Raw genomic sequence first — 24,019 nt, 5'->3', positions numbered from 1 at the left:
TCCTTACTCCTGGACACACACACACACACACACACGCTTACTCCTGGACACACACACACACACATGCTTACTCCTGGACACACACACACACACATACACACACGCTTACTCCTGGACACACACACACACACACACATGCTTACTCCTGGACACACACACACACACACACACACACACACGCTTACTCCTGGACCAGGGCGGAGGAAGCCGATTAAGACAGCCTGGGGCTCTGGGTGGTTTCCCGTGACCACCCCATCACACGCCCCAGGCCCGGCCTAAGCCGAGCACCAGCTCCAGCCCCTTTGTTCCATGGTACAGCTCCACGCTGGGGCAAAGGCTGCAGCAGCTGAAAAAGTGTGCGGCTGTGGGGGACAGAGCCAGCTGGGGTCCTGCACGACATCCAAACAGGGAGAGAGCAGCCATTCCTGGCATCCGCAGGAGCAGCAGATTAAGAACCGTCCGGAACTCGGGCCAGTATGCCAGCAGCACACAGGCCAAACATCCACTCCAGCACCTCTTGCTTCAGCTCTGCTTGCCCTGCAGAGGTGCCAGTGCTGGCAGAGGGGAGAGCACCACTCAGAGGGAACACCGTCAGCTTGGACCCTCAGGGCTGCTGCTCCAGCCTTGGGACCCAACCCCTGCCTAACAGGGCAGCGATGGCCACTGAGCAAACTTCAGCTCACACCTGGCTCTGGCTCTGGCTCTGGCCCCTCCACGTCCAGCCCCACATCCCATCAAGGTGGCAGCTTGGGGAGGGAGTGGTTCAAACCACGTATTAGGTTTGAAGAGTGTGACTTTGCTCGCTTCAGCTCCAGCTCTCGCACCAAAGCCCCTGGGCGCACACAGGCTGTACAGAGATGCTCCCACACAAGGACGCCCCCTGCAGACCAGGGCGGGTAATTGCTTCAACTTATTTCACAGAGGTAGAGAAAGCTAAGCAAACCAGACGACAGAAGAATTGTTTCAAATGAAAGAGCAAGGAGAAAAACTTGAAAAAACAACTAATGAAAAAGATAAAAATAATCTACCACAGAGTTCGTTAGTAGTAAGAATGCTCATTGAACTGGGGGAAAGAATAGATGAACATAGGTAAAACTTTTTTAAGGGCTGCACGTGCAGCATGTGGAAGTTCCCAGGCTAGGGATCAAATCAGAGCTGCAGCTGCCTGCCTACCCCACAGCTCACGGCAATGCTGGATCCTTAACCCACGGAGCGAGGCCAGGGATCAAACTCACATCCTCACGGATACTGGTCAGGTTCGTTTCCCCTAAACCACAGTGGAAACTCCGTAAGATTTTAACAAGGGACTAGAAAATATAAAAGGAAAACAGAACCGAAGAATACAACAACGGAAACGAAAAACACTCTGGAAGGAACGAATAGCAGACGAAGCGACACAGAACACACAGCAGATCCGGCAGATCCGACAATGGCAATCACCCCATTAGAGGAACAGCGCAAGGAAAAGCAACTGGAGAGAAGCGAGCCGTTTAAGGGAGCTCTGGGCAACAGCGAGCACACTCACATTCGCATCAGAAGGGTCTCAGAGGAGAAGAGACCGCAAGGGGTCGAAAATGTAGTTGATGAAGCAACAGCTGAAAACTCCTGAACCTGAAGAAAACAGACGTCCAGGCACAGCAATCACAGAGAGTCCCAAAAAGAGGAGTTCCCGTCGTGGCGCAGGGGCAAAAAGATGAAACCAAGGAGACCCAGGCCGAGATACATCATAATTAAAATGGCCAAACCGGGAGTTCCTGCTGCGGCACAGTGGAAACGAATCCGGCTAATATGCATGAGGACACGGGTCCCATCCCTGGCCTCGCTCAGTGGGTCAGGGATCCGGCATTGCCGTGAGCTGTGGTGTAGGTCACAGACGCAGCTCAGATCCAGTGTTGCTGTGGCTGTGGCGCAGGCCAGCAGCTGTAGCTCTGATTCAACCCCTAGCCTGGGAACTCCCATATGCCACACCTGCAGCCCAAAAAGCAAAAAACAAAATGAAACAAACAAACAAAAACAAGATAAAATGGCAAAAGTCAGACTTCTAAATAAAGAATTCTAGGAGTTGCCTGGTGGCTCAGCAGGTTAAGGATCTGGCATTGGCACTGCTGTGGCTCAGGCTGTGGCGTGGGTTCAACTCCTGCCCAGGAACTTCCACATACCATGAGCACAGTGAAGGAAGGAAGGAAGAGAAAGAAAAGAAGAAAAGAAGAAAGAAAGAAAGAAAGAAAAGAAGAAAGAAAGAAAGAAAGAAAGAGAGAGAGAGAGAGAGAGAGAAAGAAGGAAGGAAGGAAGGAAGGAAGGAAGGAAGGAAAGAAAGAAAGAAAGAAAGAAAGAAAGAAAGAAAGAAAGAAAGAAAGAAAAAAAGAAAGAATCTAAAGGCAGCAAGAGAGATCCAAGGAGTCGCATACAAGGGAATCCCCACAAGGCCATCAGCTGGTATTTCTGCAGAGACTCTGCAGCCCAGAAGGGAGTGTCATGATATATTCAAGGTGCTGAAAGGGAAACACCTCCAACCTAGGATACTCCACCTATAGCAAGATTACCATTCGAGATGCAAGGGGAAGTAGTGAACACCTCAGAAAAGTGAAAATTAAAAAGAGATGCTAATTAAAAGAAATGTTCATGGGTCTTCTGTAAATGGAAAAGAAAAGGCTACAACAAGTAAGAATCTACAAGGGGAAGAAAATCCCACTAGTAAAGGTAAATACATAGTAAAGGCAGTGGATCAACCAATGAAATAAAAGAGCATGAAGATTAAAAGACAAAAAGTTATAAAATCAACTTCAACTACAATGAACAGTTAAGGGACACAAAACAAGGGGTTCCTGGTGTGACACAGTGGAAACGAAACCAACTAGTAACCACGAGGATGCAGGTTCGATCCCTGGCCTCACTCAGTGGGTTAAGGATCTGGCGTTGCTGTGAGCTGTGGTGTAAGTCATAGACATGGCTTTTATCCTGCGTTGCTGGGTCTGCGGTGTAGACCGGCAACTGTAGCTCTGATTTGACCCCTAGCCTGGGAACTTCCAGATGCCATGGGTGAAGCCCTAAAAGGCAAACAAAACAAAACAAAAAAACCCCACAAAACCTGGGAGTCCCCACTGTGGCTCAGTGGTAATGAACCCAACCAGTATCCATGAGGATGTGAGTTCAACCCCTGGCCTCACTCAGTGGATTAAGGATCTGACATTGCCATGAGCTGTGGTGTAGGTCGTCTGGATCCCACACTGCTGTGGCTGTGCTGTAGGCCAGCAGCTGAAGCTCCAGTTTGACCCCTAGCCTGGAAACTTCCACATGCCACAGGTGTGGCCCTAAAAAGAAAAAAAAAAAACAAACAAAAAAACCCCACAAAACATGAAGGAGGGGATTAAAAAACAGGTCTTTTAGAATGTGTTTGAACTTCAGTGACTGCCTCTTTACAACAAGTAAAGTTATAGGTCAACAAATATGACCCCATGGCAACTACAAATCAAAACCTACAGCAGATACACAAAAACTAGAAAGAAAGGAACACAAGCATACCACCAAAGAAAATCATCAAAACCCAAGGGAAGAAACTAAAAGAAGAGGAAAAAAAAATAAAACAAAAAACCAAAGATGTGCTACAAAAACAATCTGAAAACAAGTAACAAAATGGCAATAAGTATATTCTATCAATAATCACTGTAAATATCAATGGACTAAATGCTCTAATCAAAAGACAGAGTGGCTGATTGGATTTTTAAAAAAAACAAGACTCTTCTAAATGCTACTTACAATAGGCTCATTTCAGAGCTAAAGACATATACAGACTCAAAGTGAGGGGATGGAAAAAGATTTCATGCAAATGGAAATAAGAAAGGTGGGGCAATAATTATATCAAACAAAGCAGACCTAAGACAAAGTCTTTAACAAATGACAAAGAAGGGTATTATATAATGTTAAAGGGCCCAATACAAAAAAAAAGATTTAACTTTCTTTAACATATATGCACCTAATTTAGGAGCACCTAAATATATAAAGCAACTATTAACAGACATAAAAAGAAAAACAATACAATAGTAGTTAACACCACTGACATCAAGGGACAGATCATCCAGACAGAAAATCTATAAGGAAACAGTGGTTTTAAATGACATGTGAGATCAGTTGGACTTAGTAGATACCTACAGGACATTCCATCCAAAAACAGCAGAATATGCATTCTTTCCAAGTGCACATGGAATGTTCTTCAGGATAGATCACAAGCTAGGCCACAAAACAAGTCTTAACAAATTTAAGAGGGAAGAAATTATATCAAGCATTTTTTCTCATAACAATATGAAACTAGTCATCAATTAGAGGAAGAAAAATGGGAAAAACACAAACGCATGGAGACTAAACAATATGCTACTAAAAAAACCCCCCAAAAACCTATGGATCAATGAAGAAATCAGAGCGGTAGGAAACTGCCTCAAGACAAAAGAAAATAAAAACAACTTTCCAAAATCTATGGGATGCAGTAAAAGCAGTTCTAAGAGAGAAGTTGATAGCTATCTATACAGGCCCACCTCAAGAAACAAAAAAACTCTAATAATCTAACCTGACATCTAAATGAACTACAAGATGGAAATCCTGTGAAACTGGATAGTGATGATCATTATACAACTACAGATGTGATAAATTCATTGAGTAATTAAATAATTAAATAAATTAGAAAAAGAACAAACAAAGCCCAAAGTCAGCAGAAGGAAGGAAATAAAGAGCAGAGAGGAAATAAATAGAGATTTAAAAACAATAGAAAATATCAATGAAACCAAGATTTGGTTTTTTGAAAAGATAAACAAAACTGAAAAGCCTTTAGCCAGGTTCATAAAGAAAAAAGAGAGGATCCAAATAAACAAAAGAGACGAAAGAGAAGTAACAACCAGTATCACAGAGATGTAACTCTTTAAGTGAATACTACAGTCATATTGCCAACAAATCAGCATAAAGAAAAAGAAAATTTTCTAGAAATGTACAGCCTTCCAAGACTGAATCAGGAAGAGACAGACAAGCTAAATAGCTCAATCACTAGTAATGAAATTGAATTTGTAATTAAAAACTCCCAAAACACTCAAGTCCAGGACCAGACAACTTCACAAGGGAATTCTACCAAACATATAAAGAGCTAACATCTGTCCTTCTCAAACCATTCCAAAAGACTGAAGAGAAGGGAACACTCCCAAATTTATTCTAGGAAGTTACCACTATCCTTATACCAAAACTAAAGACAGTACAACAAAAGAAAAAGAAAAAAAGAAAGAAGAAAGAAAACTACAGGTCAATAAATCTCTTATGAATATTCACACAAAAATCTTCAACAAAATATTAGCAAACTGAATTCAACAATATATAAAAAGGATCATACTCTATGATCAAGTGGGTTTTATTTCAGGGATACAAGGATGGTTTAACATCTGCAAATCAATCAATGATTTGTGACCACATTAATAAAAGGAAGGTAAGATTCACATGATCACCTTAATAGATACAGAAAAAGATAAGACAAAATTCAACATCCATTCACAAACTCTCATCAAAGTTGGTATAGAGGAACATATCTCAACATATTAAAGGCCAATTATGGCACACCCACAGCTAACATACTCAACAGTGAAAAGTGAATGCTTTTTCTCTAAAGTTAGGAACAAGGATGCCCATTCTTGCCACTTCTATTCAGCATAGTATTGGAAGTCCCAGCCACATCAATCAGACAAGAAAAATAATAAATGGCAGGAGTTCCCATTGTGGCTCAGCAGTACAAACCCACTAATATCCATGAGGATGCGGGTTCAATCCTCAGCCTTGCTCGGTGGGTTAACAATCCGGCATCACTGTGACCTGCTGCAGCATAGGCTGGCAGCTGCAGCTCCAATTCAACCCCTAGCCTGGGAAATTCCACATGCTGAGGGTGTGGCCCTAAAAAGCAAAAAACGAAAGTAATAAAAGGCTCCAAATTGGAAGGGAAAAAAGTAAAACTGTCACTACTTGCAAATGACAGGACACTATATACAGAAAACATCAAAAAATTACTAAGAGTTGGAGTTCCCGTCGTGGCGCAGTGGTTAACGAATCCGACTAGGAACCATGAGGTCGCGGGTTCGGTCCCTGCCCTTGCTCAGTGGGTTGACAATCCGGCGTTGCCGTGAGCTGTGGTGTAGGTTGCAGACGCGGCTCGGATCCAGCGTTGCTGTGGCTCTGGCGTAGGCCAGTGGCTAAGCTCGATTCGACCTCTAGCCTGGGAACCTCCATATGCCACGGGAGCGGCCCAAGATATAGCAAAAAAGACAAAAATAAATAAATAAATAAAAAAGACAAAAACTACTAAGAGTAAATTAACTCAGCAATTGCAGGATACAAAATTAATATACAGAAATCGGTTGCTTTTCTATACACTAATAATGAACTACCAGGAAGGGAAAGCAAGAAAACAATCTCATTTAACCACAACAAAAAGAATAAAATATTTAAGAATAAACTTAACCAAGGAGGTAAAAGACCTATACTCTGGAAACTATTAAACCACTGATGAAGGAAACGGAAGAGGATACAAAGAAATGGAAAGCTATCCCATACTCATGGATTAGGATAATTAACATCATTAAAATGTCCATAATACCCAAAGCAATCTATAGATTTGATGCACTCTCTATCAAAATACCTATGACATTTTTCACACAACTGAAACAAATAACCCTAAAATTTATATGGAACCACAAACGACCCCAAATAGGCAAAGCAATCTCGGGAAAAAAAAGAACAAAACTGGAGGTATCACACTCCCTGATTTCAGACTACACCACAAAGCTACAGTAAAGAAAAGTACGGTACAGGATAAATACAGCTATTTATATCAATGGAACAGAATAGAGAGCCCAGAAATAAACCCATGCCCTTATGGTCAATTAATCTACAACAAAGGAGGCAAGAATATAAAAAGAAAAGAAAGTCTCTTCAATAAGTGGTGCTGGGAAGACTGGACAGCTCCATGTAAAAAGCTGAGATCACAACATTTTCTCACATCATATACAAAAATATTTTTATGTTCAACACCTTCTTGGCCACAACCACAACATGTGGAAGTTCCTGGATCAAGGAAGGACTGAACCCACACCACAGCATCGACCTGAGCCACTGCAGTGACACCAGATCCTGAACCTGCTGCCCCACAAGGGAACTCCCCATGTGCAAAAATAAAATCAAAATGGGTTAAAGACCTAATGAAAGACTAGAAACCATAAAACTCCTTGAGGAAAACACATGCAGAACACTCTTTGACATAAACCATAGCAATACTTTTTGGGGATCTGTTTGCTAAGGCAAAGGAAACAAAAGCAAAAATTAACAAATGGAATGTAATTAAACTTAAAAGCTTTTGCACAGCCAAGGAAATCATCAATAAGATGAAGAGACAACCTAACATATGGGAGAAAATATTTGCAAACATTAACCAACAAAGGGCTAATAAATATTTACAAATATTCACCAATAAAGGGGTTAATATCAAAAATATACAAACAACCCATACAATTCAGTATCAAAAAAGACTCTGATTTTAAAAATGAGCAAAAGACCTAAATATTAGACATTTTTTCCCAAAGATGACATACAGATGGCCAAAAGGCATGTGAAAAAATGCTCAACATCGCTACTCAAAGAAATGCCAGTCACCACCGCAATGAAGTATCACCTTCTGCGTCTCAGAATGGCCACCATCAAAAAGTCTCTAAGTAACAAGTGTTGACAAGATTATGCAGAAAGGGGAACCCTTGTACACTGTTGGTGGGAATGTAAACTGGTGCAGCCACTATGGAAAACAGCATGCAGGTTTCTCATAAAGTTAGTAACAGAACTATCCTATGGCCCAGTGATTACACTCCTAAGTATATAGTCAGAAAAAGTGAAAACGTTAATTCGAAGAGACACATGCACCCCCATGTTCATATCAGCACTATTTACGAGAGCCAAGATGTAGCAGCAACTCAAGTGTCCATCAAGAGAGGAATAAAGTTGTGGTGTGCACATGACGGCATGTTGCTCAGCCATCAAAAGAACTGCATTTTCCCACTGGAAACCTGGAGGGGCTTACGCTTAAATACGTCAGACAGAGAAAGACAAACACCGTAAGTTCCCACGTATACGTGGGATCGAAAGAAACACGGAAAAAATGAACGAGTGAATGTGACAAAACAAAACGACGCACAGATTCAGAGACCAAACTAGTGGTTACCGGTGGGGAGAGGGAAAGGAGGGAGGGACCAGACGAGGGAGGGCGGAAGAGGTACTTACGAGGTACAAAGTCAGTCAGCTACAAGGATACATCGTCCAGCACCAAGAATATAGCCGGCACTTAATAGCAACTTTACATGGAGCGTAATCTACAAAATACTGACTCCCTATGTTGCCCGCCTAAAACGAATACAATATTGTAAATCAACTGTACTTCAAAAAAACAAAATAAACTGAAGATCTGAAGGGCTCGGCACTCAGGGCAGGAATAAATCAGAATTAAGCCTGTCCCCTCCATCCTGCCCCCAATCTCGGGGAACCGCAGGGAAGATGGACCTGGTGCTAAGAGGAGAAAAATCAAAATGAAAAGAAGTTCCTGAGAACTCGGAGCCACAGCCCTGCCCTTGCACTGACCTGAGACGCAGGGCGAGGCAAACCGGGCTGTGCGGAGAAGTCCGAGCAGTGAATCTGGATGGAAGGGGGCCCCTTCGCCCTAGGCTTCCAAGAATCCTCACGTGTACATTTTTGAAGCCAGTGATCACCACACATTTAAAGACGACTAAAAACCGGTGAAAACAACAGGCTGTGAGCAGACCCGTAGAGGCTCCAGGTCCTGGAACTGTGTGCAGGCACAGGGCAGCAGACGCCGGGGTCAGTGGCCCCATGCACTTGGCCTCGCTGCAGTCCCCAGAGTCCCTCGTAGTTAGGCACAGCCATATGGCTGAGGTCTGGGCCAAATTACGTAGGTCTAACACGTGCACCTTCTGGGACTCGCCCAAAAAACCCTCCCCTATCTGATCCTCTCCTTTCTGGATGCCTGGCCTGGACCCAAACCCTTAGGAACCATAGGTGGACGATGAGAAGGCACCAGAATGGGGGGACCTGGGTCCACATTTCACCACCTGGAGGAAAGCTGCCCGATTAAGAAACACCTGCAGTACACTGCTCTGTGTTGAATAAACAAACTCCCGTCTGCTAGTTTAAGCTATGAAATTTTGAGGTCTGTTTGATAAGCAGCTAGTGTTACTATAACGAATACAGACAGGGATTATAAAACAACTGAGCTGGTTAGGTTTAAAGCGGTGAAATACGAGCTTGAAAATATCAGCACAGAGCAGGAAGCTATGTAAAGTGGCAACAAAATTTTTAAAAGCACAAATAAAACATAACAAAAATCAAAAGATGGGAAATACTGAAGTGAGATTAAAGATGCAAAGGAAAGATCTCAGATATATACTGGAGATGGAGGAGGAGAGAAAAAGAAAAGGAGGGAGGGAGAAAGAGAAAATATGGGTCAGAAACAGCATTTGGAAGGAGAGTGGCCGAGAATTTGCCAAAACCAACGAAAAACACCAATTCCAGATTCAAGCATCTCAGTGAACCCCAAGAACAATGAAAAAGAAATTCTCAGCTATATATACACACGGCAGTAAAATGACAGAAAAACAAAGACAACAGGAAACATTTTAAAAAACATCCACTGCAGAGTTCCCCAGGTGGCACAGCAGGTGAAGGATCCAGCATCGCCGCAGCTGTGGCATAGGCCGCAGCTCCAGCTCAGATGGGCTTCTTAGCCCGGGAACTTCCATGCGCCTCAGGTGCAGCAAGACAGCATCCACTGAAAACATGGGCTCCCTCTGTACACATCTCTCCAAGAAGCTTCTCTGATGCCAGAAAGGACGCAGGCTTTCCAGAAGCTGTGAGGGCTTCACCTCTCAGCCCGCTCTTAAAACTGGGGATAACGGTAGGTTTTGCCAAAGGCCTTTCCTGCGTCTATTGTATGATCATGTGCTTTCTCTTTTAGCCTCATCACGGATGGCTTCGATTTTCAAATGCTGAACCAGCCTTGCATGTATGAGATAAACCCCACTTGATCTTGGTGTATAACCCTTTTCTTCCTTCTATGCGTTGTCGGATTACATCTGCTGGTATCTTAAGGCCTTCTGCCTCTATGATCATGAGAGGTGTTGGTCCCTGGTTTTCTTGGACGTTTGCTGGTTCCGGTCTTAGGGTTGTGCTGGCCTCATAGAAGTGTCCCCTCTGCTTCTGTCTCCCAGAAGATGGTAGAGGACTGGTAACCTTTCTTCCTTAAATGTTCCGCGGAATTCGCCGATGAACCCATCCGGGCCTGGAGCTTTTTTGGAAGGCTGTTAACTATTGATGCAATTTCTTTTACAGAGGCAGGCCTACTCAGGTCTATTTCTTCCAGGGGCGCTTTGGCAGGCTGCGCCTTTCAAGGAACTGGTTCACCTCGGCCACATCATCAACTTTGTGGGCAGGGTCGCTCAGCATCATTACCCTTTCAGCTGCCGGGGGTCGGAAGGGATGCCCCCTCCTCATTCTGACGCTAGGCATTTGCGTCCTTTTCCCGGCTGGCTAGAGGCCTGCTGATTTTACCGATCTCTTCAAAGAACCAGTTTTTGGTTTACAGGGTTTCCTCTACGGACTTTTCAATTTCACTGATTTCTGCTCTCATTTTCATTATTTCTTTTCTTGTGCTTACTTTGGGTGGAGTTTGCTCTTCATCCAGTTTCCTACGGTGGAAGTTTACTGGTTTTAGATGTCTCTTCTTTTCTCACATACGCGTTCAGTGCTATAAATAGCTCTCTGGGCACTGCTTCTGCTGCACCTCACAAATTTTTATATGTTGTAATATAATTTCATTTTCATTCAGTTCAAAATTATTTTTAAGTTTCTCTTGAGATTTCTTCTTTGCGCGAGATGCTTCCAAACAGTGAGACACTTACTCTGGGAAGTAAATAGTAAAATCCCCCTTTGGCAGATGAAGAAACAGGTTCAAAAGGAATCGACACACACGGCCGGGAGACAGCAGAGCTGGGACTGGTGTCTCACCTGCTGGCCCCCGAGGACCAGCCTGGAGCTCAGCTCCCCTGATGTCACCACCAGTGACTGCCTGCCTGGTCAGCAGAGACAGTGACTGGTGGACTGCTACAAGGTCGGGGTGACCCTGGGGTTCAGAGACGGAAAACCTGGCGTGGTGGGACCTGGGGAGGCGATCCTCGGGGGCCGGAGACCAAGGCCAGTCACGTTGCTCTCTGACCCTGGGTGTCCCTGCGGCACCGAGGGGTCCAAGCAGAGGGACCTGCCCTCGTGCCCACGAAGCTCGAGGCCATTGTGCAGAGGGCTCCTCCCAGATGCTTCACCCTGCGCCCCTGCCCCCCGCCACTGCCCCGGGCCTGGGGCTACCCCTGGGCAGTCTTAGAACACTGTGCTGACCCAGCGACGCTGGCAAATGACATTTATTTTGAGTAAAAAGTAAGCCACTTCCTCAATACACACCAAAACGGGGGACTCTCTGACCTTGCTGGGCTCGCCTGGTCCCGCTTCCCTGGGGGTCCCTTGTGCAGCCGGGCCAGGCTGGAGCCCTCAGGTCGGCAGGGCCCAAGGACGGCACGTGGTGCAGCAGCAGGGTCCTGGGGAGGTTGCCACCAGGCTGCTCAGTAGCAGTCGGCCTCATTCTCCCCGAGGACGCCCACGGTGGCCAGCATGTCCTGCAGGAGCGACTGGGGGCTCCTCTCCACGTGGTCACTGCTCTCGGCCAGTGTGTCCTGAAGGCCTTCCAAGTCCATGGACCTGAGCACGGCCACAACAGCCGCGGGCTCCAGGTCCCCCAGGGGGTGTCCGTGCTCCCCTGCCTGCCACTTCTGCAGTGTGGCCTCCACGGAGGACACGTCGGGGCTGTCCCGTTCCTCCTGGGGGGTGCCGCAGGAAGTGGCCTTGGCCTTCAGGAAGAGGAGGAGGTCACAGGACTTCTGCGCCACAGGTCGGTCGCAGTCGAACAAGGCACGGAAGGCGAACTCGAAGAGCTGCACTCGGCAGAGTGCCTGCAAGGCCTGGGCCAGCGTGCCAGGCGGGGCTGCCTTGGGCAGGGCCACGGCGTAGGGACAGCGCACGCCGGGCGGGCCCAGCAGCTGCTCCAGGAACACCAGCGCCAGCTCGAGGCCCTGGGCCCGGACCTCCCAGTCCAGGTCCCTGCTCGCGGCCTGGAGCACTCCGGCCACAAACTGCTCTGGGTCCTCGGCCACGTCAGCATGGCCGCCCCTCAGCCACTCGGTGAAGACCTGCATGACGGCCCTCCGGGGGAAGCCCTCCGAGTCTGTGGCGAGGACGTGCAGGAGCTCCGACAGGAGGCTCTTCTGGAAGAGAGAGTGAGGGGGTGGGAGGGGGCCGGGGAGGCGGAGCTCCTGCTGATGGGTTCGGGGTGCAGCAGGGAGAACCTGGGAGACCTCGCTGTCATGCAGGTCTGGGGCTCGGTCCGCTCTGCCTCCCGCAGGCGACGTGCCCTTCGGCCCCCTACGTGCTCATCTGTCAAATGGGGGTGACCATGTCCACGGGACAGGGGTGCTAGGAGACTGAGTGGAGATTCAGGGAACGTGCCCAAAAGAGCCCCAGCCCCAGAGTGCCCACAGCTGGCAGCAGACCCATTCCACCCTGGGTACCAGGACAGTGGCCAGATGTGGGCTGTATGCCCATGGGACCCTCTGCCTCCTACCTGCTGGACCCCTGGTTGCTCAGGGCCGGCGGGGGCAGCATGCAGCCCCCAGCTAGACAGCTGCCCTGTGGCGGTCACTGCGCTTGCGCGGACGTAACTCTCGGGGTCTTGCAGGAGCTGCCTGGTGAGCCTGGGCACCTCGGAGGCAAGGAGCACCTGTCTGAAGGCGGCCTGCCCTGGGGGGCCAAGCAGCCGCAACCAGCTGTGAGCAAGAGCTGAGGCCACAGCCTCTCGTCCCCCAAAGGCCACCTAGGTGGTCCGAGTTCCCAACTACTCCAAGGCCAGGCCAGCCCTTCCACCCACCCCCCAGCCCCACCCCAACACCCTGCACTCACCTCCCCAGTGTCTGGCCATCTGGGTCAGGAACTCAAGGCCTGAGTCCCTCACCTCCCAGCAGGGGCTGCACAGGCGCTTCTGCAGCACAGGGAGCAGCTCTGGAGAAGGCGGGGCAGTTCAGAGGGGCCCGAGCCACACTCACCTGCCTCCCCGTCCAGCCCCGCGCCTCCCTGTTTTCCCCAGGAGGGGCTGGGATTACCTCTGAGGAACTGCTGGGCGTGGGGGTCCAGATCGCAGCAGCCGGGGGTCTTGGGTGAGCTCAGGAGCCACCCGAGTGAGGCCTGGAAGGCCTTCTTCAGAACCTGGAGTGGGCAGGGCAGGGCAGGGCAGGGCTGCAGGGCCAGGAGGACAGAGCTGACCGCCCACCCCACCCACACCCTGTGCCCTTGCCCCTGCTCTGGGTTTAAGGCGAGGATGGGGTATGTGGGAAGAGGGCTTCACTTTCACGAGACAGAAACCTGGAAGTGGCAGACTGGGAGCCAAGACAAGAGAAAGAAGAGGGGGCAGTTCCCATAAGGACCCCCCGATACTGGGGACAGGAAATTTCTGCAGCAAGACATGAGAAACAACCTAAAAAGCCCCTGGGAATCCACCAGGCTTGTCATGCAATCTCCCCACTGCCTGCTCGGTGCACGTGCTGCTAATGCTCCACCCGCAGAGCACGACTCAACCCAGGGCTATGAGAACAGGACGTTCACGGGAAAGGCCAACAACGAGAGTCTGGACGCCAAGGGGAGGGGGGCACCCGGTTCTGGCTCACGTCCCCCGTGGAGCGTTCCCTGTAAGGCCGGGCCCCCTCCCTGCTTTCCACAGCCCAGCAGCCCCGCACCCAACCTCCACCAGCTCCAAGCCCTGGGCTGAACCCCGGGCAGCCACGCGCTCCTGGAAACTCATTTTAAGAAGCAATTCCGGCCCGAGCAGCCCACCGAGGCTGCCCCCACCTCTGCCGCCCTCCTCCCCACTTCCCTCTGCCCTGCACCCCATGCACCTACCGTGGGGCTGGAGTCAGGGCCTGAAAGGTACTCCAGGAGGACAGCAGAAACCTGCGTCACCAGCTCTTGGGGGCCTGAGACACATGCGGACAGATGAAGCACCCCACCTCCCAGCCCTGGGGCCTCCCCAGCCCAGGCGGGGGTCAATCCAAGGGAAGCGGGGTCAGCCGGAGCCCAGCCCTGGCCCGAGAAGAGACGCCAGGGAGAGCAGTCTCGGGACGTCTCCGGGCAGTTGCAGGGCTCGCCCGACCCCTGGGCTGTGCAAGAGGAAGCACTGTCACTTACCCGCCCTCTGAGACAGCGTCCCCAGGAAATCCAAGGCCGCTCGCTGGACTCGGACACAGCCCACCAAGGTGGCACAGAGGTGGCCCCCCAGGTCAGAGGCGGGGACTGCTGAGCCATTGCAGAACCGCAGCACTGTCACCACAGCCTCAAGCAGGGCCTCCTGGGGCCAGGGCGAGGGGCACTGGGGCTGGAGGGGGAGGGAGGGTCAGTGCAGGCTGCAAGGCCCACTGCCAGTGTAGACACAGGCCAGGGCCACACCTACCAGCAGCTGCAGCAGCTCCAGGTGGGCCAGAGCACAGCACAGGAGACCCACACAGGCCGACTTGGAGGAGAAAAGCGTGTCCACTGTCACTGAGTCGCCTGCGGCCCCATCCGGCAAGCCTGGAGGTCGGCCAGAAACAGCTCCTTAAGCGGGCACCTGCTGTGTGACTGCTGCAGCCTGGTCACTGATTCACAGGAGGGGGCCACCCTAGATGTGCCCACAGGGGGCAGTGCTGCCCTAGTAATTCCAGGGTGGCAACAGGAGCAGCAGTCACACCTGGGATGACAGCCTACACTGCAGCTACCTGCTCTTCAGTAGGGTGGCAAGCCAGGTACCCTGCTCCCATCAGCCTGCGCCGGCCCCAAGGATGCGCTCAGGCCCCCACGGTCCTGCCATCCTGCACCTGCCCCCCTTCCCCAGCAGCCTACCTGGGCGTCCGGGGCCCTGCACAGCAGCTTTCAGGACACAGGCCAGGGGCTGGAGGAGGACGCCAGAGGCCTGGGTCCTCAAGGCCTGTGGGCTGAGGACAGGGGACCAGTGAGCACTGCCCCCAATATCCCCAGCAAGTCTGTAGCAAGGGGTGGGCGGGAGATCCGGACACCCCCCTTGAGAAATGCTTCCCTGCAAGCTGCGTGACCAGCACTCGCGCCACTGGCACGGGGCTCCCCCGGAGCTGCTGGAAAGCACCCCCAGGCCTCAGGAGCCCTGGGAAGGCCTGGCCACACCGCCTCCCCTGGGCAGTGGCTGCTCAGGGCCAAGGGGACGGGAGGCCCCACCTGCTGGGAGCACTCCCCGCTGAGACAGTCTTTCCTGGGGTCTGGAACAGTCCCGCCCGTGTGCTTGGGCCCGGGCGGATGGGAGACTAAGCTGGCAGGCGCTCTCCTTCCAAGCCAGCCTCCCGGGCCTCCCTCTCTCTTCGAACCACTCCCTCTCTCTGAACATTCGGAGACCCTGGGCCCAGAGGTCTCTTGCACTGCACCCCTAGTGCCCTGTGCGGGGGTCCTGTGTCGGCTGGGCCGACAGGACCAGCCCCAGTTCCCCGGAACGACTTCCCCCTCCTTCCCACCTCTCCAGACCCCGCACAGTCTTCCAGGCTGGGCGCACATCTGGGAAGCCGTCCTGCCACTCCTGTCTACTGGGTCCCCCTCCTCGTCCCACAGCCCCTAGTACCCACCCCAGGGGCGGGCACGCCAGAGTGGCCTGGGATCCACAAGCTGAGGCCACTACGGAGGGGGGTAGAAGGCAGCTGGGCAGGTCCTGGGTACGAGCCCAGCCCTGCTCTGAGCAGAGCTGCTCCAAGAGCCTCTCTTATCCCTGGGAAGCCTAAGGAAAAGTTACTCCATCGCCAGAGAGAACAGAGAGGCCGAAGCCTGTTCCGACACCTCCGTGATACCCACACGCTGCCCAGCCACACCCCGGACGGCTGCCTCGGACGGATCTCTGGTGCTGGGAGCTCCCCTGAAGTCCTCCGACCTCTGTCTGCCCCCACACATGAACCCCAATTCTTACCAGTCCTGCAGCTTCAGGATCCCCAAAGCCAGAGGCCCTGCTTGCATCGGGCTCAAGCGGCTCAGAGTCAGCGCCAAAGTCTCCCACGGGCCACTCTCAGAACTCAGCACAGGGGACCTGCAGAGGAGCGGCCCAGGAAGAGAGGGTTATCCCTCCACCCAGGCCCCACGGCGCCAGGGCGAGACAGAAGGCCCTTCCCAGGCATGGGAGCTTTCAGACCCCACGGTGCTCCTCTACTCGAGGTAGCATTCTTGGGGGGGCCACTGAGGTCTGGACGCAGGTGTAACACCTGCCCTAAGACTTGCCGAGGAAAACAAGGACCCCCCCACTCCTGCCCGTCCCGGCAGGTGCCCCCCGGGGCCTGACCGGGCCACACTGAGGAGGAGGTCCACGAGCGCGTGCGAGGCTGGGACGGGGTCTTTCTCAAGCAGGTGCCCCACAAGAGGGCTCAGCCGCCCCCAAAGGCCCGGCGTCCAAAGGCCGTGGCAGTGCCCGAACGTGGTGGTCAGGACATTCAGGGCCTGCGTGAGCTGCGGGGCGGCTGCGGCGCGCAGGGAGTCTTCGAGGTGACACACGATCTTCTGGGCGCACGCTGGCCCGTCACACGCCTGCGGGCCGGGGTGTCCCCGGGGCGGGGCTCGCATCGCCAAGTCCAGGATGTGCACCAGGAGCTGCCCGGCTGCCGAGGCCACAAACAGGCTGGAATCTCCCTGCAGGGAGAAGATGGTGTCAGCGGCACCTGGGGAGGGGACAACGGGCACGGTTCAGCTGCAACAGCCCACGGCAGACAGCGGGGACGCGGCAGCCACTGAGCGGCTCACACCCCAGACTGCAGAACCTCGTGCACCGAGCTGGAGCACCGCCCACGGCAGAGGCGGTGTCAGAGGCCACGGAACCAGAGCCGAGGGTCCACAGGGCGAGGGGCTTTAGAGCCCGGCCACCTTTGATGGTTTCTCGTCCGCTTCAGAGCCACCCCTGCCGCCAGGTCTGACCCACATACAGGGGTGAGGGCCTCCGAGCCCTGGTTACCCCGCGTGCTCCTCACAATGGCCCTGTGACACCGCGGCCACTGCCGCCATCGCCATCGGGGAAGAGGCCCCGCAGGGGGCAGACCCCCCGGAGTCACACAGCATCGGGCACACCACGCGCAGAGCAGGGGCGAAGGCAGGGCAGACGGCACTCACCACAGTCGGCAAGGAAGGGCAGGGCGCGAGGGTGCTGTGCCAGGGAGCGCAGGCCCTGGATCCAGCCGCTGCGCACGGTTGGGGCCGTCCAGGCCGCTCCTCCCAGGGGGCCCGCCTCCCCAAACAGCCTGGGCAGCAACTCCCCCTGCTGGGAATCAGAGAAGCAAGTGGCGATCTGAGCACGTGCCCGGGCCGGCGTTTCTGCGGTTCAGAGGCAGGCGAAGCACCTCTTTGGGGGAACCTTCTTGTGAGCTGCCGACCCAAGGGCCTATGGGCAGCTGTGCTTCTGGGAGGTGGCAGGTGGCCACAAAGTGCCAGCACCGCCGATGCTGCCTTCCAAGGGAGAGAACCTCAGGCAAAGAACTGGGCTGGACACAGAGTCTCAAAGACCCTGTCACAGTTCACCTTAGAAACCCTCCCCCCAAATGCCGCCCACCTCAGCACCGAGGAGGCCCCTCTGACCACGACAGCCTGTGCCCAAGGACCCCCAAAGTCTCCAGAGCCCGCTGGGCTCTTGCACCTGGCATATGGGGTCCCCCACCCTAGATCCCCAGCACACCCCACGAGTCTGGCCCACCTGCCACATACACCTGCTCAACCCCCTTACACCCCAGCTGCGAGCCCCACCCCCGGCTAACCCCGACTCAACCCGCACCAGTTTAGGGACGTCCGCAGTACAATGGTGCCTCGTCCTCATGTCCTGCCACGTGCAAGAGACTCCTGTCCACCGTGAGGTGGCAACACCGGAGGCGGCAGACCCGTCTCTTAGCAACGGAGGCCTGGTGTAGTTACTAACTCTGAGCCCCGTCTATCTCGACAATCCAAATGCCGGTCCCCACCCTCAAGGGACAGGAATCCTCCAATGACCCCCGACTCCAGGGGAGGACCAGGGGCCTGGCAGACATGTTCCCACGCACTCGAGGCTGAGTCTAACTCCACAGTGGCCTTAAGGCCTTGGGGGGCGTTGCTGCTGCTGGCAGCCCCCAGGGTGGGCCCTCTGTGGGCTCTCCCAACAGCTGAATGGCCCCCAAAAGGCACAGCCGCTTCTGGGGGCAGCTGGTAGCCAGTGGGAGGGCACAAAGGCTCAGCCCCTGCCCCGAGGAGTCTGTCCACGGGTCCCCTGCCCAGACAGCATCTACTGCAGACGGGGCCGGTGCTGAGCAACGGGCTGATGGGGGGGCCCCTGGGGCTGCCGGACCCCCCGGGCTCTGTGAAGGGGCAGGTGCAAAGGGAACAGGACGAAGAGCCAAGCGGCCAGAGACTCTGAGCCCGAACCTGCCTGTGTCCCGCATCCCCCCACGCAGGGGCCAGTCTGCGGCCTTCCGAGCCTCTAGGGCCACGGCCAGCCTCGGAGAGGAGGAGGACGTGGAGAGGCAGGGACGGGAACAGGGACGCGCCCAGGACGCAGTGGCGCTGGGAAAAGCCATCTGCCCGGGACTGAGGGTTTCTGCTGAGAGCAGCCGGCGCTGTGACGGCTCACTCCGCAGTGCCACGCCTCAGCGGCCAGCGGCAGCTCTGCCAGTTGTGTGGGTTCCTGTGCTGAGCCGTCACCGTGTCCTCATCCGGGAAACAGATGCGACTCCTAAGCTGCTGACTGGCCAAGACCATGTGAACAGGACTCTGGCAACTCAGAGGTGATTTACACACGGCCAAACACCACAGGTGTGGCTGGATTCTCATACGCGAGGTCATTTCCTCAAGCGCACGTCAGGGCACAACATCCGGGGAAGTCTGTCCCACGGTGAGCTGGTGCCAGGCTGGGCTCCTGGAGCCTGGAGCCCACACCGCTGAACTGAGGTGCATCTGCCAAGGGCAGCGTCTGAGCCAAGCCGAGCCCTGCTCCGTCTTATTCCATAAAGCTCGCCCTTCACCCCAACTCCACTCCTGGCAAGTTTTTCACAGGGGGCTCACAGTCAGGAATAAAAGCCTTGCAGGACACGCACGCAAGACATGAGGACGAAGCAAGTTTCAGAGACGTGGGGGTCAGGACAGCCACCACTGCTCTGTGTACCCGCAAGAGGAGGAGGTGGGGGTCCCTCGGGTGGGAGGCCCAGGCTCACCTGAAGGTACTGGAAGCAGTCTTCCTGGGCTGCGAACATGCCTGCGAGGCGGAGTGAGAAGGAGAGGACTCTGGGACTCAGGTCCTGGGGTTTCAGCACATGGAACAGCAGCTCCACCAGGCAGGGATTTTCCTGTAGCACCAGGAGACTGGACCCTGGAGACAAGCCCAGTTGGGAAGCGTGTCACCAGGGGCACAGGGTGCACCTCCCTAAGGGGCCATTCTGGCGACTCCCAGACCTTCTCTCGGGCTGTCAGACAAAGGCCAACTGGGAGGCAATATCTGCAACAACTGCAGCAAAGGCTCCATAACTTAATTCAACGAGGAGGGACAAAGCAGAAAGCCAACACCGCAGCAACAGCCAAGGGACGTGGACAGCAGACACAGATGGCCAGCAAACCTGCAAGGATGTTCTGACCCACTGGTTGGGAGAAAGAAATGCAAATCAAAGCAGGAGACAATGTTCACCTCTCCCGTGGATCCTTTTTTCTTAAACCGAGAACTGGAAAGCAGGCAGCACAGCGGAACAGCCATTCTCGTCCAGACACAGCATCTGAAATGCCCACATGCAACTGCACTGCTGATCAAAAGCGCCAGGGGGGGAAAGGCAATTTGCAGGAAGCCTGGGAGAGGTTCCACGGAGAGGTCTTTGCAAAAGCACCATAGTTCAGTGAGGAGGAAAAAAGACAGAGTGAAAGAGAGAGAGAAGCCACAAGCAAAGAAACATGTGGGCAAGTCTGAAAAAGCTCTGACGTTAGGCGTTCCTCCTGTGGCGCAGCGGAAACGAATCCGACTGGTGTTCCAGAGGATGCAGGTTCGATCCCTGGACTCACTCAGTGGGTCACAGGATTCCGTGCTGCCATGGTGTAGGCCGGCAGCTGTAGCTCCAATTCCACCCCTAGCCTAGGAACTTCCATATGCCACAGGTGCAGCCCTAAAAAGCCAAAAAAAAAAAAAAAGTTAACTTTTGAAGGAGTTTGAGACAAAAGAGAATCAAAATACCAGAAAACCAACCGTGGAAGACTGGAGGTAAAAAAAAGTGCTCGAGGATCCTCACGTTGTTGGAACAGAGAGTCCAACTGACTTTCAACCTTTTAAATCCAGTTTCTCAGAGTAACCATTAACTTCAAAACCAGAAGAAGAAAGACTGAAAAAAACACAAGCTTCATCAGTGCCGTGGAGGGCAGAAAAGGAGACAAAAGGAGCAATGACGAGGCACGAGAAATTTTTCAAAAGTCTGTGGTGAAAACAGGTTCGTGTAGAAGAGTAAGCTCAACAAATACAACAAGTTAAATTGTGTTAGAACACAGAGCCGCTCAGATTACACTAAGAATCAAAGGCTAAACAAGAGTAAAGGGTAAAAGAAAGAAACGATGAAGCCTGACGGCACAGAAGGCCAGAGGAAAGGGCAACAAGATAGTTGGCAAACACTAATTTTTAAAAAGCTGCGGCAGCAAGAGTGCGATCAGACAAAACTGACTTTAAAGTAAAAATCTTTCCTCATGGCTCGAGCAAGTCATTGCTCAAAGACACAAATCCTGGAAGATATGACAGTCTAAGCTTGCACATACCTCATCTAACTTCAAAATATATAAGGGGGGAGATAGAATTTCAAAGAAAAACTGTCGACCCAAAATCTTAAAGTATAAGATTTTCACTTCTCTCTCAAAAACGATTCAGATTAGCAAAAACATAACCGGTTTTAATGACCTAAACTTGAACTAAGGAAGACTATTCTCTTTTCATCAGGGAGAATAGTGAGGAAAACAAACACAGGCTAGGCGAGGAGGGACAGATGACCGGCTAAGGGATACCAGGTCTCCTTTAAGAAGATGAAAGTGGGAGTTACCAATGTGGCACAGTGGGAAGGAACCTGACTAGTATCCATGAAGATGTGGTTTCAATCCCTGGCCTCGCTCAGTGGGTTAAGGATCCAGCGTCACTGTGAGCTGTGGTGCAGGTCACAGACACAGCTCAGATCCTGCATTGCTACGGCCATGGTGTAGGCCAGCAATGAATTTACGAATACTCACTTTTTTGGCCGCGCCCATGGCATGCAGAAGTTCCTGGACCAGGGATCAAACCCAAGTCACAGCAGTGACAATGCTTGGATCCTTAACCACCAGGGGACTTCTAAAAACCACTTTAGGAGTTCCCGTCGTGGCGCAGTGGTTAACGAATCCGACTAGGAACCATGAGGCTGCGGGTTCGGTCCCTGCCCTTGCTCAGTGGGTTAAGGATCTGGCGTTGCCGTGAGCTGTGGTGTAGGTTACAGACGCGGCTCGGATCCTGCGTTGCTGTGGCTCTGGCCTAGGCCGATGGCTGCAGCTCCGATTCGACCCCTACCCAGGGAACCTCCATATGCTGTGGGAGCGGCCCAAGAAATAGCAAAAAAAAGGCAAAATAAATAAATAAATAAATACCACTTCAAATGGGTCAATTCTGGAGTTCCCATTGTGGCTCAGCTAGAACCTGACAAGTGTCCATGAGGATACAGGTTCAATCCCTGACCTCACTCAGTGCCTCAAGGATCTGGTGTTGGCACAAACTGCATGGGTCACAGCTGCAGCTCTGATTCAACCCCTAGCCCAGAAGCTTCAATATGCCACAGGTGTAGTGTCAAAAGAAAAAAAAAAAAAAAAAGATAATAAATGGGTCAATTCCATGGTATGGAAATTATATCACAAATAAAGCTATTCAGAAATACTTTTTAATCATTAAGAAGTCTACAAATAACAAATGCGGGAGAGGGTGTGGAGAAAAAGGAACCCTCTATCCTGATGGTGGGAATGTAAACTGGTGCAGCCACTATGGAGAACAGTATGGAGGTTCCTTGGGGGTCAAACCCACACCAGAGCAGTGACCCAAGCTGCTGCAGTGACAATGCCAGATCCTTAACCCACTGCACCACAAGAGAACTCCCGTTATTTATAATGATGACACATCAGAAACACAAACATCAAACGATGGTGAACTAATTATAATATTAAGGTCTATTCATAGAGCAAATAACAGTCAATAACACCAGTGCGTCCGTGGGGAAAACACGCACTAGGACAGAAGGAGAGAAAGTCTGTATGTATATGGTATGATCTCGTTTTTATAGAAAACTACCTCTTTATGACGTGTCAAGAAAAAGCCTGGATGGAAATAAAAGGGTTCAGAGTGGTTTCATTTTTCTCTTTATTCCTCTGTGCTGCTCAAGTTGTATTTTAAAAATATGTATTGCACAATTAGAAAGAAAAACCGATTTTTTAGAACAGAAAAACGCAATGCTAACAACAGAATAAGCTGGTCTGTGTCCTCAGCAGCCACGGAGCACGGCCTGAACAACGGGAGGCCTGCAGCTCAAGCTGTCCCCATCAACCCCTCAAGCTCAGCTTGCCGTTCCCCAAATCCAGGAGGAATCTTCAAGATGTGACAGAATGCCACCAGAGAGACAGAAGAGGGCAGCCCTACCCCCTCTAGCCTCTAGGGAAAGTCAACAGAGGCAGCCTCACCCTCACCTGCTTCAGTTATTGTTTTAAACCAGTCCAGCAGCTTCTCCAAGCAAGTATCATCTGCCACAGGCTGCCGGGGGTCTGCCAGGACGGCGCAGAGAGCCGGGAGGAGCCGGGAGCACTCCGGGTCCATGATGAAGCTGCAGTTCCTGCAAAAGGAAATGTCAGGGCCAGGTCCCACCTGCCCTGGTCACGGGAAGCCCCCAGGCCTCCCCTTTCATCTCAGGCCAGGGGACCGCAAACCTCAGGTGGAAACTCTAAGCTGCCGGGATGGATGAAAAGCCTCAGCTTGGGTAGGATGGGAGATTGTCACGAGCAAGCAGAGCCCTCAATTGTGGAGGCAGAGATGGAAGGGAGTCTGGAGTAAACCATGAGGCCGCAGGAGACGAAAATCGGCCAATCTTAGATTTCGGTGGGAGAAGAGGGTGAGGCTGACCTAGGCTGCAGGTGAGCCAGTGAGGGACGTGGGCACACTCTGGGGCCAGCCACTTGTAGGGGGCAGGCCAGATTGGAAGTGTCTGTCTGTCCCTCTCAGGGTCAGTGTGAAAACCCTGCAGCCAGCGGCGTGTGCGGTGGGGAAGGCACTCTGCCCACTGTCCGTTCCTAGCTGGGCGCGGCAAGTGCACCTGCGTGCGCGGCCCGGGAGAGGACTGGGGAGCCCGGCGGGCTGTGGGCAGAGGGGGCTCCTGCGGGAGGGTGGGACTCTGCCAGGGTCCGGAGCAGGCCTGCCTGGGCTGGGTGTCCGTCTGTCCACCCCTGCCCAGGCTAAGTCCTTGCGGAAGGCGCCCTCCCTGGGAACGCCGCTGAGGGCGCCAGGCCGGCGGCGGCGGTGGTCACAGACCCCAGGCCAGGCGGCGCACGCGGGCCCTACGGAGCTCCCTGCCCTCGCCCGGGCCCCGAACCGGTTCCCAGCCAAGCCCACTACAGCGACCGCAATCCTCGTCCCGGCGCGCGTCTCACCTGCTCGCGCCCCTCAGCCGCCGCAGGCCCCGCCCCGGACCGCGCCACCGGCCGTGCCTGGGGGGGACGAGGACGGGGACGGCGGGCGTAGGGATCCGGGGAAGCGCCGCTGGAGGCCACGCTGAAAGCCCAGAGCGCCCAGGCTCGGGGAACGAGCTCAGGCTGCGGGGAACCGGACGCCGCCAAACTC

At 52.7% G+C, this 24,019-nt stretch overlaps 1 protein-coding gene and 1 long non-coding RNA gene across 9 annotated transcripts; both read right to left on the bottom strand.

Annotated features, from left to right (window-relative positions):
* Positions 1-5,370: 5,370 nt before the first annotated feature.
* Positions 5,371-11,439, bottom strand: LOC146404316 (uncharacterized). The gene is made up of 2 exons (XR_014840045.1): positions 6,411-11,439; positions 5,371-6,238 (listed from the first exon to the last, which is right to left on the bottom strand). It is a non-coding gene; the product is annotated as an uncharacterized LOC146404316 (long non-coding RNA).
* Positions 11,440-11,471: 32 nt separating this feature from the next.
* BRAT1 (BRCA1 associated ATM activator 1) lies at positions 11,472-24,019 on the bottom strand. Of its 8 annotated transcripts, none has more exons than XR_014839936.1 (14): positions 23,830-24,019; positions 22,876-23,018; positions 19,371-19,525; positions 17,311-17,458; positions 16,493-16,865; positions 16,127-16,243; positions 15,046-15,137; positions 14,618-14,736; positions 14,356-14,542; positions 14,071-14,144; positions 13,278-13,380; positions 13,078-13,176; positions 12,743-12,880; positions 11,472-12,386 (listed from the first exon to the last, which is right to left on the bottom strand). XR_014839936.1 is itself a non-coding variant. In XM_021086005.2 (14 exons), the coding sequence occupies exons 2-14, from the start codon at positions 23,000-23,002 to the stop codon at positions 11,688-11,690; spliced, it is 2,469 nt and encodes an 822-aa protein (XP_020941664.2). In that variant the 5' UTR covers positions 23,003-23,018; positions 23,830-24,019; the 3' UTR covers positions 11,472-11,687. The 8 variants fall into 8 exon arrangements, 5 of the variants coding, with proteins under 5 accessions (XP_020941664.2, XP_020941668.1, XP_020941665.2 ...); XR_014839937.1 differs by having other exon boundaries at positions 12,743-12,872; XM_021086005.2 differs by having other exon boundaries at positions 12,743-12,918.

Source organism: Sus scrofa, chromosome 3, assembly GCF_054392235.1.
Source record: "Sus scrofa isolate SSC_HxYL_T2T_F1_AM1 chromosome 3, Sscrofa_HxYL_maternal_Yorkshire_Landrace_v2.0, whole genome shotgun sequence".
Taxonomy (NCBI): Eukaryota; Metazoa; Chordata; class Mammalia; order Artiodactyla; family Suidae; genus Sus; species Sus scrofa.
Note: the sequence above shows the minus strand (reverse complement) of the source record. Positions and strands in the feature narration are given on the sequence as shown.

Coding starts and splice junctions, on each gene's coding strand:
- BRAT1 (XM_021086005.2), bottom strand. CDS start 23,002: ATGGACCCGGAGTGCTCCCGGCTCCTCCCGGCTCTCTGCGCCGTCCTG. Junction 13,177..13,277: donor CGCCCAGCAGTTCCTCAGAG/GTAATCCCAGCC, acceptor CGCCTTCTCCAG/AGCTGCTCCCTGTGCTGCAG. Junction 12,387..12,742: donor AGCAACCAGGGGTCCAGCAG/GTAGGAGGCAGA, acceptor TCTCTCTTCCAG/AAGAGCCTCCTGTCGGAGCT.